This window comes from Sinocyclocheilus grahami, unplaced genomic scaffold (genome assembly GCF_001515645.1).
Source record: "Sinocyclocheilus grahami isolate Dianchi unplaced genomic scaffold, SAMN03320097.WGS_v1.1 scaffold622.1, whole genome shotgun sequence".
Taxonomy (NCBI): Eukaryota; Metazoa; Chordata; class Actinopteri; order Cypriniformes; family Cyprinidae; genus Sinocyclocheilus; species Sinocyclocheilus grahami.
The window spans coordinates 1,586-16,614 of NW_015505801.1; the positions used below are offsets into that span (position 1 = coordinate 1,586).

General features: G+C 37.0%; 2 protein-coding genes across 5 annotated transcripts in view; one reads left to right on the forward strand and one right to left on the reverse strand.

The window, feature by feature from the left end:
- Window positions 1-217: 217 nt before the first annotated feature.
- LOC107557847 (NACHT, LRR and PYD domains-containing protein 1a-like) lies at window positions 218-9,795 on the forward strand. Its single transcript, XM_016241413.1, has 17 exons — window positions 218-335; window positions 497-551; window positions 793-857; window positions 956-1,007; window positions 1,409-3,089; window positions 3,256-3,336; window positions 4,070-4,165; window positions 4,250-4,390; window positions 4,668-4,826; window positions 4,944-5,030; window positions 5,117-5,208; window positions 6,070-6,095; window positions 6,170-6,246; window positions 6,707-6,912; window positions 7,545-7,706; window positions 9,327-9,374; window positions 9,474-9,795. Exons 1-17 carry the CDS (start codon window positions 309-311, stop codon window positions 9,734-9,736), a joined length of 3,318 nt encoding a protein of 1,105 aa, XP_016096899.1. The 5' UTR covers window positions 218-308; the 3' UTR covers window positions 9,737-9,795.
- A 1,773-nt stretch (window positions 9,796-11,568) lies between these two features.
- The window catches only part of kirrel1b (kirre like nephrin family adhesion molecule 1b), a 39,604-nt gene continuing 36,143 nt past the window's right edge, over window positions 11,569-15,029 (reverse strand). For all 4 annotated transcript variants that reach the window (XM_016241437.1, XM_016241435.1, XM_016241436.1 and 1 more), the window contains exon 15: window positions 11,569-13,269. In XM_016241437.1, coding sequence (XP_016096923.1) covers window positions 12,724-13,269 — 546 coding nt within the window. In that variant the 3' untranslated portion in view covers window positions 11,569-12,723. The remainder of the gene's footprint in view (window positions 13,270-15,029) is intronic.

Sequence of the window (15,029 nt, forward strand, 5' to 3'; positions counted from 1 at the left end):
GATGCGTGATGTAGTGTATCCCGAAGGTAGGCTCATATTCTTTCTGTAAAATATGAGATCTCTACTTTGACTGCTGATGAACAGTATAGTTTGTTGCTGTGTTTGTGTCTGCATGAAGAAACTCAGTGTCCTAAAATTACTATAGATTTTGAGGTCTCTACTAGAATAATAATAATAAAGGGTAAATGAAGTGTTGGGCACTAAACTGTTTCTACTAAATCAACATCAGATCAAATTGAATACTTGTGTCCTGAATCCAGCTGACATGAGCTCTAACCAGTTCTTTTCAATTAGGGCCAGACACAACGATGGAACCTCACTCATCTATGCGTGTAGTAAGTGACAAGAAATTTTCTATAGTGTGTGTTTGTTATAATAAGACCATGGTGCACTAAGAAGGACATGAAAGCTCTTTATTTTCACCTAATGTTGTGGGCGTCTGTTTACTTCATGTCCATAAACTGCTCAAACACTCATTTTTTCTCTCTTTATTAAGAGGCGAGTTTTCGTACAGTCTAAGAGCTTTAAAAAAAGACTCCCCGTAATCGAAGGTAGGCTAATATTTTGATCTTTTACTGTGAGAGCACTACGTTGATTGCTGATGAACATTGTAATTAGCTGCTGTGTTTGTGTCTGCGTGAAGGAACTCACGCAGACACTCACTGCGTGAAGGTGAAGTGTTTTAAAAGGACTTCAGATCATGAGATCGCTGCCAGAATAATAAGCGTTGGGCACTAAACTGTTTCTACTAATTCAACATAATATCAAATTGTACTTGTGCCCTTATTCCAGCTGACATGAGCTGTAGTTCTTTTCAATCAGGGCCAGACACAATGATGGAACTTCAGTCATGTCATGTAAGTGATGAGAAATTGAAAACTTTTTATTTTGAGCTAATGTTGTGTGCGTCTCATGTTAATGAACTGTTAACACTCATCATTCTTTCTTTATTAAGTGGCCAAGTTACTCAGTGTTTAAGTGGCATGATTGGACTGAAAGAGACCCAGGTAGGCTCATATTCTGACAGTTTAATATGAGAGTTCTACTTTGATTGGTCTTGAAATAAACCACCAACTGAATATCTAAAAAACACTAAAAGAGTTTAAATCAATAATTTAAAGGCTGATACACATTAATAAGTGGTGGTGAACTGTTTTCTTTTTTAAGACAGAAGTGTAATTTGAATCTTGACCAAGCAGTTCAAGTTATAATTCAGCTTAATGAGTAATTCAGTGCAATAATATTCTGCAACTTCAGCTTGGTTTAAAAGCATTTGTCTGTTCTGTTGTCTGTTCAGTGCGTTTAAACACGACATTTCATCTCAGGGTAACTGTATTATGTGTTTTTTCTCAATTGAATTTAACATTTTGTATTGTGAGGCTAAAGAATGTTTTATGTTTTCCTCTAGCATGGCAGGAGATGGTATGTCAGTATAAGGAGTCAATCAAACGGAAATATGAGCATAGGAATGAGAGGAGTTTCCTCTCTGGTGAAAGAGTCTCACTGGCTGCCCTCTACACTGAACCTGTGATTATTCAGAAAAATAAAAAAGGCAGTTTTCGGAATATCAGTGTGGAGGAGTTGTTTAATAAGTCAGACATACATCTGCGTTATCCAAGTAATGTATCCAACGTTCTCCAAGGAAATTCTGGTAGTGGAAAATCTTTCTTAGTGCAAAAGATTATTTTGGACTGGGCATTTGAACAACATTACCTTAAAGAATTTGATCTAGTTTTCTGTCTGAGGTGTGAAGAGCTGAAGTGTATTTCTGAGGAGATGAACTTGATTGAGCTCCTGAGCTGGAATTGTGGTTTAACATTAGATCAGATTTCAGAGATGTTACAGAACTCATCACAGAGAGTGCTCTTCATCATTGACGGACTTGATGATCTTGATGAGCTTAGATTCATGTGTGATGAATTTTGCATATCATCCAAATTCCAGAGAGCCCCACCTGAGGTCATTGTTTGTTCCTTGCTTCGTCAACAAATCCTGCCCAGATATTTTTTGCTTATCACTACTAGAACTGAGGTCCCAAAGAGGATGTTGCTTATAGGACAACAACGTTTCTCTAGGATAGTAGGTTTCTCTGAGAAGGGGGTGGAGGAGTACTTCCAGAAGTTCTTCCAGAATGAGGAGCTCTTCAGGAAAGCCTATGAATGTGTGAGAGTAAATGAAACTCTCATCACTGCTTGCTCCATCCCTGTCATCTGCTGGATCATCTGCACGGTTATGCGAGAGAGGTTCAGTGATGGTGCAGATATGATGAGTGGACTGGAAACCACCACCTCTATCTACGTTAACTTTGTGTCCACTCTACTGGAGCATCACTGCCAGGGTTTGAGTCAGTCTGTCCCGAGCCTGCTGAGGAGTCTGGGTCAGCTGGCAGAGAGAGGGATGCTGGAACAACAAGTCTTGTTTGATGAAAAAACTGTTTATGACACAATTTCAGACCCAGCTGGCAATCCATTCCTGCATAAGTTCCTCTTAAAGAGAAAAATCCACCAGGAGACAATGTTCAGTTTCATGCATCTCAGCTTTCAGGAGTTCTTCACTGCTCTCTACTATGTCCTTCTGGATGAAGAAGAGTCTCAGAGGAAAGTGAGAGAGCTGCTTTACACTGTAGAGAGAGGATGGGCTTTGTCCTGTTGGTCTGATAGAGACTTTTCGAAGGCAAATTTAGAAATAAGCGTTTCAAATCTGCTGCAGCCTGTGATTCTGTTCCTCTGTGGTCTCTGTAAGAAAGAATGGATCTCCTCATTCATTGAAAAGCACAACATGACCGTCTCTGTCAACATAGAAACCCAGCTTAAGGAATGGATCAATCAGTGTTCACAGAGATATCAAAATGAACTCATGCTGTTCATTCTCCATTGTCTCTATGAGCTTCATGAGAAGAGCTTCATTGGAAAAGTTTTGGAACAGTTGGCTTCAATAGATCTGTCAAATATTCTACTGAAAAATGCAGACTGCTGGATGTTGCGGTTTTGTTTTCAGAACTGTGTAAACATTGGCAAACTGAGACTCAGTTTAACATCTGACAATCTGAAGATTCTTCAGTCTGCACTGTACACTTGTGAAGAGTTGTGGTGAGCAAAGATCAGACTCTCTACATGTTTGAGACTTTAAAAATGCTCTTGAATTTATACCAACTGTACTATGCTCAAATACATTCAATTTTATGTGAGCTCTAATCTTGACGTCAAGTTATTATATCTGATATCTGAATGTTAATATGTTCTGTTCATTTTAAAGGTTGAAGGTGGATCACATTACAGATGATACTGGGGATTTGATCTCAGCTCTTGGTGAAGGAAAGATTGTGAAAGAACTGATGTAATGGATATTTAATTCTAAACTTAGTAATATCTATTACTGCTATGGACTCTATGCATGGTGCACAGCCTACACATTTGCGCTAAAATATCAACCAGTGCCTGTGCTTCTGGTGATATTTTTAGATCAAGCAAAGTATTAGTCTTCTCTTTGAAATCAAATTCTTTAACCTTTCAGTACCATTGTCAATTAACTGGATCATCAGGTCTTCAACTCCAGATTGATCTCTCGTTGCCTGATATTTATCAGAAACTAAGAAATTACACATAATGATGGTTATTTATTTTGGGGACAAAAACTATTCCCATTTATAATTTGCTCATACTATTATATGTTTAAATATAGGATCACTCTGTCAACGAATCCATTTTCAGTAATACTATGACAATTCACCCCACATTTGACATGCAGCCACAGTAACGTTAACTCTCATTTGTCAAATGTAATTACATAATATTATACAAATATTATACATATAAGGAAAAGTTTTAGTTAGAGGCTTGTTAGCTTCTCAGCTGTAGCTGAATGAAATGACAGCCTTCTGTCATACAAAAATAGATAGCGTTGTTTTATAGCCTTTTCTAGAAAGTCTTGTTTTCATATAATATCATAAAAAATATTTTTTTTCACTGCACCAGATTTTTACTGACTTGATAGAGACAAAATGAAGAAGTTACCATGCAAAGAGTCCATTACTTGTACAGTAAAATAATCAATTTATTGTAATTGGCAGAATACAGGATCAAAAATCTTCAAAAGCTTCTCACAAAAAAAGGATCAAAAGCTTCTGCCAAGAGATTATTGCATCAGTTAAAGATGAAGACGTCATGTAAGAAACTCTAATCATAAAAAAATGACTGCTTAATTTTTGCTACTAATATAAAAGTAAAGTCTCTAAACTTTACTTTTTTAGGCTCTGTTTTCGGTTTTCAGTTTCCAGCTCTAAAATAAGACCATCATCGTTAATCTCAGAATTAACTCTCACCTGTTCACGCCCAGAGGTTTCCACTGTCAACTGGAGAATCTTCCTGCAGAAACTCCAGAGGTTACTCAGGTCTGTGAAGAAGAGAGTGTGAATTGTGCAAGTCTTTTTAGCTTCCTCTCTACTAATAATAAAGCTGTGAGTTTAATTACTTTGAAAAGCCATCTTGATGCTGAGAAATATAATGTAACTTTTCAGTTGCAAAGCTACTTTATTAAAAGGCTATTCAGACAGACCATGGTATAAATTATACATGTTAAACTACAGTATATGTCATTATACTATATATTATTATATGAACACTATATACTGTATGTTATAATATATATGTTATAATATATTTACACAGGTCTCAAGTTTCATCAGCGGATGGGGTTTTCCTTCTGGATGTCTTGCACTCTGTGTCTGGTTTAAAGAAAGTCCATTTGCAGATAGACGAATTGACTGTCGGATGGATTTTCACGATCCTCTCGCTTGTCCAGGCCTTTCCCAGTCTGAACGAACTCCGGTAAGAATAAAGATCTGCTCTTTTAAGCATGTATTATATGGATTTGTATATTGTATATTTGTATATTTTAAAATTGTTTTCAGAAACATGTGTAGCTAAATGTTTTTTCCATGCCAGGACAAATTCCGCAGTTTCATTTATCCCATTTAACATAAAACAGTCTCTGGTGGAATCACTGACGCAGACAGGTTGGACCCTGACTGTGTAAGTATGCATAAAATATTAATATTAAAATATATGACTAAAATTGATGTCTTTGAAAATACAGTAATCAATGTTTTCTCCTCTAGCTGGAGGAATTCAGTGTTGATTGAGCGAGACAGGAAGAGTTTCACCGAGGAGGACTTGAAGACAATAAAGACAGAAAATACAGAGAGTAAAAGTAAGCAAATTTTATACAATCCCTAAAGTGAAAAGAAAAATGTGGTCTCAGTCAGATTTTTTGTTTAGCCAATCAAAAGACTTTGAGGCACTTTATGCCTGTCAATCATTTTGTAGAGAGCATCATTTTGTTGGTTTGTTGTGAGAGAACGCTGTTTTACTACCATTGCTATTGACAACTATACCTATACAAAGTCAAACATGTGTAAAGCTGAGTTTGCAGTTCAGTTTTATTTGTTATTTTAATTAAATATGAAATTGTGCTGCTATTGTTAAGCTCCATCTCTGGTTACAATAGTCTCCAAGCATCTCTGTAAGCATAGGCGATTTTACTGTGGATGCTGGAGGTGCATTTGCACTCCCTACTGTTGGCCTTTGATAATGACAAAAATATAAAATGTTAAAGTTACAAATTATAAAAATATAATTTTAAGTCAACATTTCATTATTAAAGTTGTGTTTGTATTTAATTACCTTTAAACTCACATTAGAATGTTTCAAAAACGTTTAGAACATCTAACATTGCTTAAAGTACCTTTAACTTTATATGAATTGTTTACATAGACAAAGGCCTCTTTAAGTCAAACAAGCAATTGTGTTTTTTTGAGTCAGAATTGTCATTAACATTAACTATTCAATTGAAGGCCTATTAAGGGAAGCCTAATTTGGTGCTTGGCAAATATTAATTTGCTTTTCATTGTTTCTTTTTAATTTTGCTGTCAGTATTATTATTATTATTATATATTTCTTCAGTTTTATATTAAATGGCTTGGTTTTTAGCCACAGAGCTCAATAACAAGCTTTCTGGCTGTGAAAGTTTGAAACTCATGAGTCTAATGATTTGTGTCTTACTCTTCATTAGGAGCCGAATCATCTTCAGGACAATCAGTGAGTTGCAAATGTCATGTATTCTTTCTGTCATCACGTTCAGAATAAGAGGATCATTCCTTTCTTTATTTCAGTCCTCAGGTTATGCAGAAGTGTTCACACCTGAATGTGTTCAGCAAGATGACGAGGACAAACACAAGACTATATACAGGTATGGAACACTTATGTTTTTTGTAAGAAGGTAAGGTGTTGGATTTCTGAGCTTAAAAGTTCAAATGAATTAAAATATGTCTATTATTGTAACACTTCAAAACTATCTCATCCTTACATACAATGGCTCTATTATTATCTTTCAGATGAACATTTCTCATATCCAGCTTTTGTTAACCTTTGCATATATTCATGTCTGCTTGTTCCATTGTTGCTGATTGTTTTGCCTGTGTATTGTTTTTTTTTAAAATCTTTTGCTTCAGTACGCTAAACTTCTTGCTTGGGAAAATTTATGTTGTTATTTGGATTTGTTTGCATGAATTATTCCAAAATCTTGATTCAAACATCCCAAATCTTTTTTCTTCTTCTTTTTTTTTTTTTTGCATGATCTCCAGTGTTATCACATAATAAAATATGCAGGCCATTATGATTTAATAAAATAAAAATATTCTGTCTTCCAGGTTTGTGTGTCCACATGCTGGTCAGTTTCAGTGCAGTCTGACCAGCCTTGTGTTTGTGATGGAGGGTGAAGGAGAGGTGCTGTATAACATTGTCTCATGGGATTCTGGTCTGGGTCAGTTGCGGCCTGCAGGACCCTTGTACAACATTGACTGTTCTGCAGGTTCAGTCTCACAACTACACTTTCAACACTGTGTGATATTCTCTGGTATGTTTATTTCTGCATCCTAAATATTAAGGTGTTTCACAGTAATTGTCTTGACCAGTTGTATAGAATTTATGGAACAGTGACTGATAATTTACATATCAAATTACTTGTGTAAATAATATGTATGTAAATAATTAGCAAGAAGTGTGATGACAGATCTTAATGATTACATAGATGGCTAATTTCCACTGAGCGGTACGGTTCAGTACAGTACAGTACGTAAATATTTCAGGTTCCATTGTCAGAAGTTGTGAATGGTACCAAAATAGCAAACCGTACCGTACCACTTTTTGGGACCCTTCCTTTGGGGTATCTAGCACAGTACTCCGATACCTAAAGGGTGGACTTAGACTCACTGCAGAAAGCTGATTGGTTGACAGAGAATAATCACTTGTGCATGCTACAAGGGGAATGACAACACAAGGGGAATGAAGCGTCTCCTTCACTCGTTCCGCCATGCCGGATCAGTGTGTACCATCCCGAATCGTACCATACTGTACTGTACTGAAATGTACCGCTCGGTGGAAACGAGCCATAAGAGCACTTAATGTCAAAATGTTGGTCACTGTGTAATTAGAAAACAATACCTTTTATTTTACCCAAGAACAAAATTCTTAAATGTTTTTTTGCAGAAGAAAATAAGGACTGTTTGGCTGTAGCACATTTCACTGGTGGTAATGTAGAAATAATACAGCCACTCAAAGTGTCAGAAACTCATGTGATCATTGACATCAGAGACCTCAGCAATTTTGGGCTCATCTGGATTAAAACAATATTTGGCTTCCCCATTAATGGCTAACAGGTTTATTTGCATGAACAGTCCAAAATAATGCTTTGTTCATCTTTGTGGTGTGTGGTGGTTTGGCCTAGATAGAAGATAAAGCTAAAGGCTGGAAAGATAGTGGTTCATTCCCTACAAGGAATGAGACCTAAAAAGATTTTGGTGACTTTGAAATGTTTGGCAGATTTCTCAGTGATCTCAAATGTCTTTTTTTACATTATTTTTTATTATTAGTAGCACCGAGTAAAGCTGTAGAACTTCCTGCGCACAGAAGGATCCCAGGTCTGATTGCTGAACATTTCAATTATTCTTGTAATTGTATCTTACACATATTGCACAATCTTTTGAAGACTAACTTAAAACATCTTTTGTTTCAATCAGAAACAGAATTTGTGAACACACACAGAGATAAACTCATTGAGAGAGTTTCATCAGTGATGGCAATTGCTGACAGTTTGAAGAGCAAAGACATGATTAATGGTGAAATGTACAGTAAAGTTCATGCTGCAGAACCACGAGAGGAGAAAATGAGACTCTTGTTGGATGCTCTTGACTCTGGAGGAGCTGCTGTAAAAGCAGAATTCTGCAGACTGCTGAAGGAGAAGGAGCGTTATCTTGTAAATGAACTGGGGCCTCATTTATAAAAACAGATTTGATCTTAGAGTGTGCGGAAAATCCACTCAGAATCAGAAAAACTGTCTTTGACGTGGAAAAGTGCTTAAGGTATGTCAGTTTCCAAACAGACGTACGCACAAGGGGGCAGTCCAGGCCTAATGGTTAGAGAGTCAGATTTGAATGAATAAATGAATTATGCATTTATATAGCGCTATATTGTGTATTGTTGTGCACCCAAAGCGCTTTACAATCATGTGGGGGGGTTCCAAAGGTTCATGGATTCGAGTCTCAGTACAAGGCAACGAACCCCCAACTGTTCCCCAGACACCACAGCAAAAATGGCTGCCCACTGCTCTGGGTGTGTGTTCATGGTGTGTGTGTGTGTGTTCACTACTCACTGCTGTGTGTATGCACTTGGATGGGTTAAATGCAGAGCACAAATTCTGAGTATGGAACACCATACTTGGTTACACGTCACATCACTTTCACTTTTCCTTGTGGCAGAATCAGAGTACTGCAGGTATTTGGAAATCAAAGGAATTTTTCTGCTTGCTATGCTCAAGTAAAGGATTTGGACATTGACTGGTGCTCTTTTATGTTATCACATTAATTAGGTGGCATTTACAAGAGGGAGATCTGAAACCATTCAGCTTTGCACAATTTCATAATCATTTGCGATTTATAGATTTCACATCTGGAAGAGAGGCATACACACTTTGTTTTTTTTTGCATGTGTTAATTTCTCTGAATTTGCGAAATGATCGCAAGATCAAATGGATGGTTTCTTCACAACATTTTACATCCAGTAGAGCACAGTAATGCTGAGAGTGAGTTTGAGGCGTAAACAGCAGCTCCGCCATTAATATAATGTACAGCGAGAGATCCAGATGTTTCTGTCTTCTTAATTTAGATATTACTGGCATGAACTCCTGCTGTCTTGCACAAAAACATCTGACCAGCTGTACAATGTCACAATTCTGAAATATTCCTTCATTTGTTATGCATGTTGATTGATTAGTAGCACCGAGTAAAGGTGTAGAACTTCCTGCGCACAGAAGGATCCCAGGTCTGATTGCTGAACATTTCAATTATTCTTGTAATTGTATCTTACACATATTGCACAATCTTTTGAAGACTAACTTAAAACATCTTTTGTTTCAATCAGAAACAGAATTTGTGAACACACACAGAGATAAACTCATTGAGAGAGTTTCATCAGTGATGGCAATTGCTGACAGTTTGAAGAGCAAAGACATGATTAATGGTGAAATGTACAGTAAAGTTCATGCTGCAGAACCACGAGAGGAGAAAATGAGACTCTTGTTGGATGCTCTTGACTCTGGAGGAGCTGCTGTAAAAGCAGAATTCTGCAGACTGCTGAAGGAGAAGGAGCGTTATCTTGTAAATGAACTGGGGCCTCATTTATAAAAACAGATTTGATCTTAGAGTGTGCGGAAAATCCACTCAGAATCAGAAAAACTGTCTTTGACGTGGAAAAGTGCTTAAGGTATGTCAGTTTCCAAACAGACGTACGCACAAGGGGGCAGTCCAGGCCTAATGGTTAGAGAGTCAGATTTGAATGAATAAATGAATTATGCATTTATATAGCGCTATATTGTGTATTGTTGTGCACCCAAAGCGCTTTACAATCATGTGGGGGGGTTCCAAAGGTTCATGGATTCGAGTCTCAGTACAAGGCAACGAACCCCCAACTGTTCCCCAGACACCACAGCAAAAATGGCTGCCCACTGCTCTGGGTGTGTGTTCATGGTGTGTGTGTGTGTGTTCACTACTCACTGCTGTGTGTATGCACTTGGATGGGTTAAATGCAGAGCACAAATTCTGAGTATGGAACACCATACTTGGTTACACGTCACATCACTTTCACTTTTCCTTGTGGCAGAATCAGAGTACTGCAGGTATTTGGAAATCAAAGGAATTTTTCTGCTTGCTATGCTCAAGTAAAGGATTTGGACATTGACTGGTGCTCTTTTATGTTATCACATTAATTAGGTGGCATTTACAAGAGGGAGATCTGAAACCATTCAGCTTTGCACAATTTCATAATCATTTGCGATTTATAGATTTCACATCTGGAAGAGAGGCATACACACTTTGTTTTTTTTTGCATGTGTTAATTTCTCTGAATTTGCGAAATGATCGCAAGATCAAATGGATGGTTTCTTCACAACATTTTACATCCAGTAGAGCACAGTAATGCTGAGAGTGAGTTTGAGGCGTAAACAGCAGCTCCGCCATTAATATAATGTACAGCGAGAGATCCAGATGTTTCTGTCTTCTTAATTTAGATATTACTGGCATGAACTCCTGCTGTCTTGCACAAAAACATCTGACCAGCTGTACAATGTCACAATTCTGAAATATTCCTTCATTTGTTATGCATGTTGATTGTGTCGATGTACTTTTTTTTTTTTTAATTATTTGAGGTATGTACTGAATTATGTTGTTACTGTATGACCATGAGTCAGTATGAAAGATGTTTTTATTTTATAATACTGTGAAAAAAATAATCACATACAATAAAAAAAAAAAAGTTGCTGTGGGGAAAAAGCACATGGGTCATTTTTTTCTTTTCTATTTTACATTTTGACAGATGAATAAAACATAAATGAAATAAAGTTAATCATAAACAAATGAAGTACAGGTCTTTTTTTAACAGGAGCATGAGGAAATGGATCTCAAGAGTCACTCTGAAACATGCTCACATTCACACCATATAAACACAGTATTGCACATTCATTCCCTCATCTTTCCGTCTCTGATACATGAATTTGATTCTTCAAATTCATTGTCCTCTCGTCATACATAAAGTTGCCAAATAAGTCTCGGTCATTAAACATTGATAATGAAAACCCATTTTGTAAATGTGTGGCTACAAAGAGAGTGGCTCCTATAACCAATTCACTGTAAATGTCTATGTATTTCAAAAATGAGCCGCTAATTTGTTGAACCAAAATGTATTGATCATTGCATAATTTGAATGTTCAAAATGTTTTAATATAGACCAAGGGTCATGTAAATTTCAGTAGATTAAACCTAAATCAAATCAGTTTTTTGAGCTCATAAAAGCCCTTCTTTATTTTGCATAAAATAGATTTGACAGAAACTCAGGACTTGAATGATTAAATTGCTTCCATTTTAGTATTATTTTTAAACTTTGCTCTTGTGATCTGATTCATCATCCCTTTACAGAATTTAGACAAATGTGCAAATCATGAACATAAAAAAATGTTTTTAAAACAATTTTTTCCTTTACATTGCTTATACCAAAAACCATTCGATCTCTGACCCCTTACCATCATCTTAGAAAAATACTATAAAAGCGCTTTCAAATGCAATTTAGTTCAGATACAAATATGGAAAAGCACTCTACTCTACTTTGAAAGTGTGAAGGACAAATACATGGACACTTCAGACAAAGAGATTAATCACATTCGATTTTTTCCTCCACGTCAGCAAACACACACTCACGCGCACACATAGAACCACAAAGCGTCAAATACTCGTGAGGTTTTCTTGGAAGGAGGCAGAGCGTGTGTTCAGAGAAGAGTCTGTAAGCTCACTTTGACACTCTGTGAGTACTCTGTAAAAAATCCTAAAATGTTACATAAACTCCAGCTTTCAGAGTTAAAAGCACTGGTGGCGTTTACCCAGATACTCACGTCTCCGTCCTATCAGAAGAGTTCAAACTGGCAGCGGACAGCTATTCCTTCGAGGAGCTCGGGCAGTGTGGGCAGTGGTGAGCGGGCCATACGGAAAGTTATTTCACAAGCGAATGTCGACACCTGCAGTATTTTTTAACTCGCTGACTTGTTCTGCAGTATCACATTGTGGATTATACAATTGTTGGTGAGCCCACCCATGATTCCCATAATTTAAAACATATTTTATTAGGTTGAGCGATGGGACAGATCTAAACAGGTCCAGTGTAAACTCCAGTGCATTGCAATCAGGTTTTCACTGGGCTTTACATCTAATAGTTGATGGCTTCTGGTGCCCTCCAGCCTCTTATTGGCCATTCACATGGAGAAAACTGTCCAATGGCTGCTTTGCAGTGTCTAATTTTGGTGCAGATATTTAGACAGCTGGTTTTGCCGCATCAACCCCCCTTCTTAAATTTGGGAAGAAGAGGGAAACAGGATAAGGTTTACAATGTTTCTCTCCACTCATCGCTGTGACCTCTTGTAATTTTGTCTTCTGCTGCAGTTATTTAATAATTTGGCACTTTTTTCTCTAAATCATGTTGTAAAGGTAGAAAACGCAATGTGTGTCTGTGTGTGTTTGCATATAGTTGCATTGGAGAGAGTTTTCATACTGTAAGAGTGTGTTAAAATGAGCACGTGTATCATATATTTTCATCCATGGAAGTGCTTTTTTGGTGGTAAGTGTTTGTTTCACACATGAGTCTGCATTCTCTGCGTGTGTCTCTGAGAGTATTCTGTAGGTGGGGTTGAATATGGAAATTGGGTGGAGCTGGGGTATTTTCCCACATTGGCATCTTGACTCGTCCCCACCCCTTGTCCCGTATGATACATTTCATAGGCTGGTCCTGCCTCCAATGGCGGGGCGAAACCTAACCTGTATTGAGGTGTTGTTGAATAAGCGCAGCTGTCAAAAGCCAGCGGATTGGTTGATTCCAGCAGACCACGCTCTCCAGAATAGTCTGTGGTCTTGGAGACAGGGTTGGGTGGGGCTTGGATTTGCGACGCCCTGGCAATGGTGTTAAAATGGGCGTACGTGTTGTGAGCCATTCGGGAAGCGGGCCGGGGCTCGTAACGGCCCGTGGGTGCCGGGTGAATGTTGGCCACAGGGCCACCAGCTGATGCCAAAGCTGAAGCGGGATTTGGTGGCCGAAATTCCTGGTACAGTAGGGAACGGGTAGAGGTGCGGACCTCATCATGTGTTGTAGCTCGAACATTGTAGTAGCCGTTGGTGGGGTCCTGAAATTACAAATATATAATATTTCACTGCAATGCACTAATTGGGGTTTACGGTGCGGCCACAATTAACATGCTCAGGTAAATTTTATGGGTTAAACTGATTGAGAGTGTTGTATGAAGCAGTTTTTCATGCATTTTTCACTTGAGTTGGTCATGCAAATTCAACACACTGACCAACAAAAAGTTTTTGTGTTTTGCCGGAATTTCACTAATGTGATCGAACATTTATTTCTGGTTTATAGGCACTGTATAGGAGTGTGTAAACATCTGTGTTTGCACACACACTATCATTAAAAAGTTTGGGGTTGGTAAGATTTTTAAATGTATTCTCTTATGGTGACCATTTATTTAATAAAAAATACCGTAAAACAGTAATACAGTGAAATATTATTACAATTTTACAGTATATATATATATATAGTTTATTTTTTGGTGGTAAAAAAATGTTGGACCATAGCTACAATACTTCCTTTGTCTGTGTCAAATATTAAAGGTAAAGTGTGTCATTTCTGCACCACTACCATCAGCAAAAAGAAGTGGAAAAATAATAACAGCTTTCATGAACACATCTCCTGTTTGCTATTGGTCAGTCAAATCGATAGCCCCGCCCTAAACTCACAGCATTGTTTGAGCCAGTGTTACTGTGTGAAGCTGGCTGGGGTTCTCAATCAATTAAATGTTTTAATAGCGCCACAGTATTTTTTACACTTTTAGAGGCAATCAACCTATATTGTCTTTGCATGTTAAACTGACAGTAAACAGTAAACTGGAATTTCAAAAAATTGTACACTTTCCCTTTAAGTATAGCGTCTATATGCACTAGGCATGTGACAGTATCAAATTTTCATGTTGCGATTAATTGCTAATGCTTTTATCACGGTATACGGTATTATCACAAAATTGAAATTTAGTTGCAAAAAAGTGTTGTCATAATAAAGTATAACAGGTTTAATAACTTTTTTAAACTGCACATTTAAATACAATAAAGCAATACACTAAAAATAAATATAAAGTAAATAATTTCACACAGATTAAAGTACAAAAGAATTATAAAGACCAATAGGTAACACTTTACAATAAGATTTCATTAGTTAACCTTAGTTAATTTACTAATATTAACAATGAGCAATAACTACATTTGCTACACAAGTTATTAATCTTTGTTAAAAAATACAACTGTTAGTTAATGTTAGCTCGAGTTCATTAAATGACACAGTAGCAACTTTTGATTTTAACAATGTGTTATTAAATATTGAATTTGAAATGAACTAAGATTAATGAATGTTTAGAAGAATTTTTCATTGGCAGTTTATGTTTTACTAATAAATTAACTAATGTTAACTAATGGGGCCTTAATGTAAAGTATGACTGTAAATAAAGAATAAAGAATTTATTGTAACAATAAAGAATCTAAACATTTTCAAACAATATCTAGGGCATGTTGTAGTCCAGATTAAAAATAAAAATGTGAAAATAAATAGCCTATTAAGTCTAAATATTTGGCGCTGTGATGAGCACCATAACGAATACACAAATCTGAATGGCTGTTTAAATAATGTAAATGCCTTTCAGAAAGTAGCCAGCTGCTTTGTTTCCGGGGTGACGGCTGCATTTCTGCTGTTTAGCGCCACCTGCTGTCAGAGAGTGAATGTGCGCTTTCATTCAGAGCCTCATGCGCTTCTCATCATCCGTGCTTGTTTACATGCGAGTTCGCAGCGGTGTTGTGCATTGTGACCAGTTGATGGGAAAATTATCCTTAA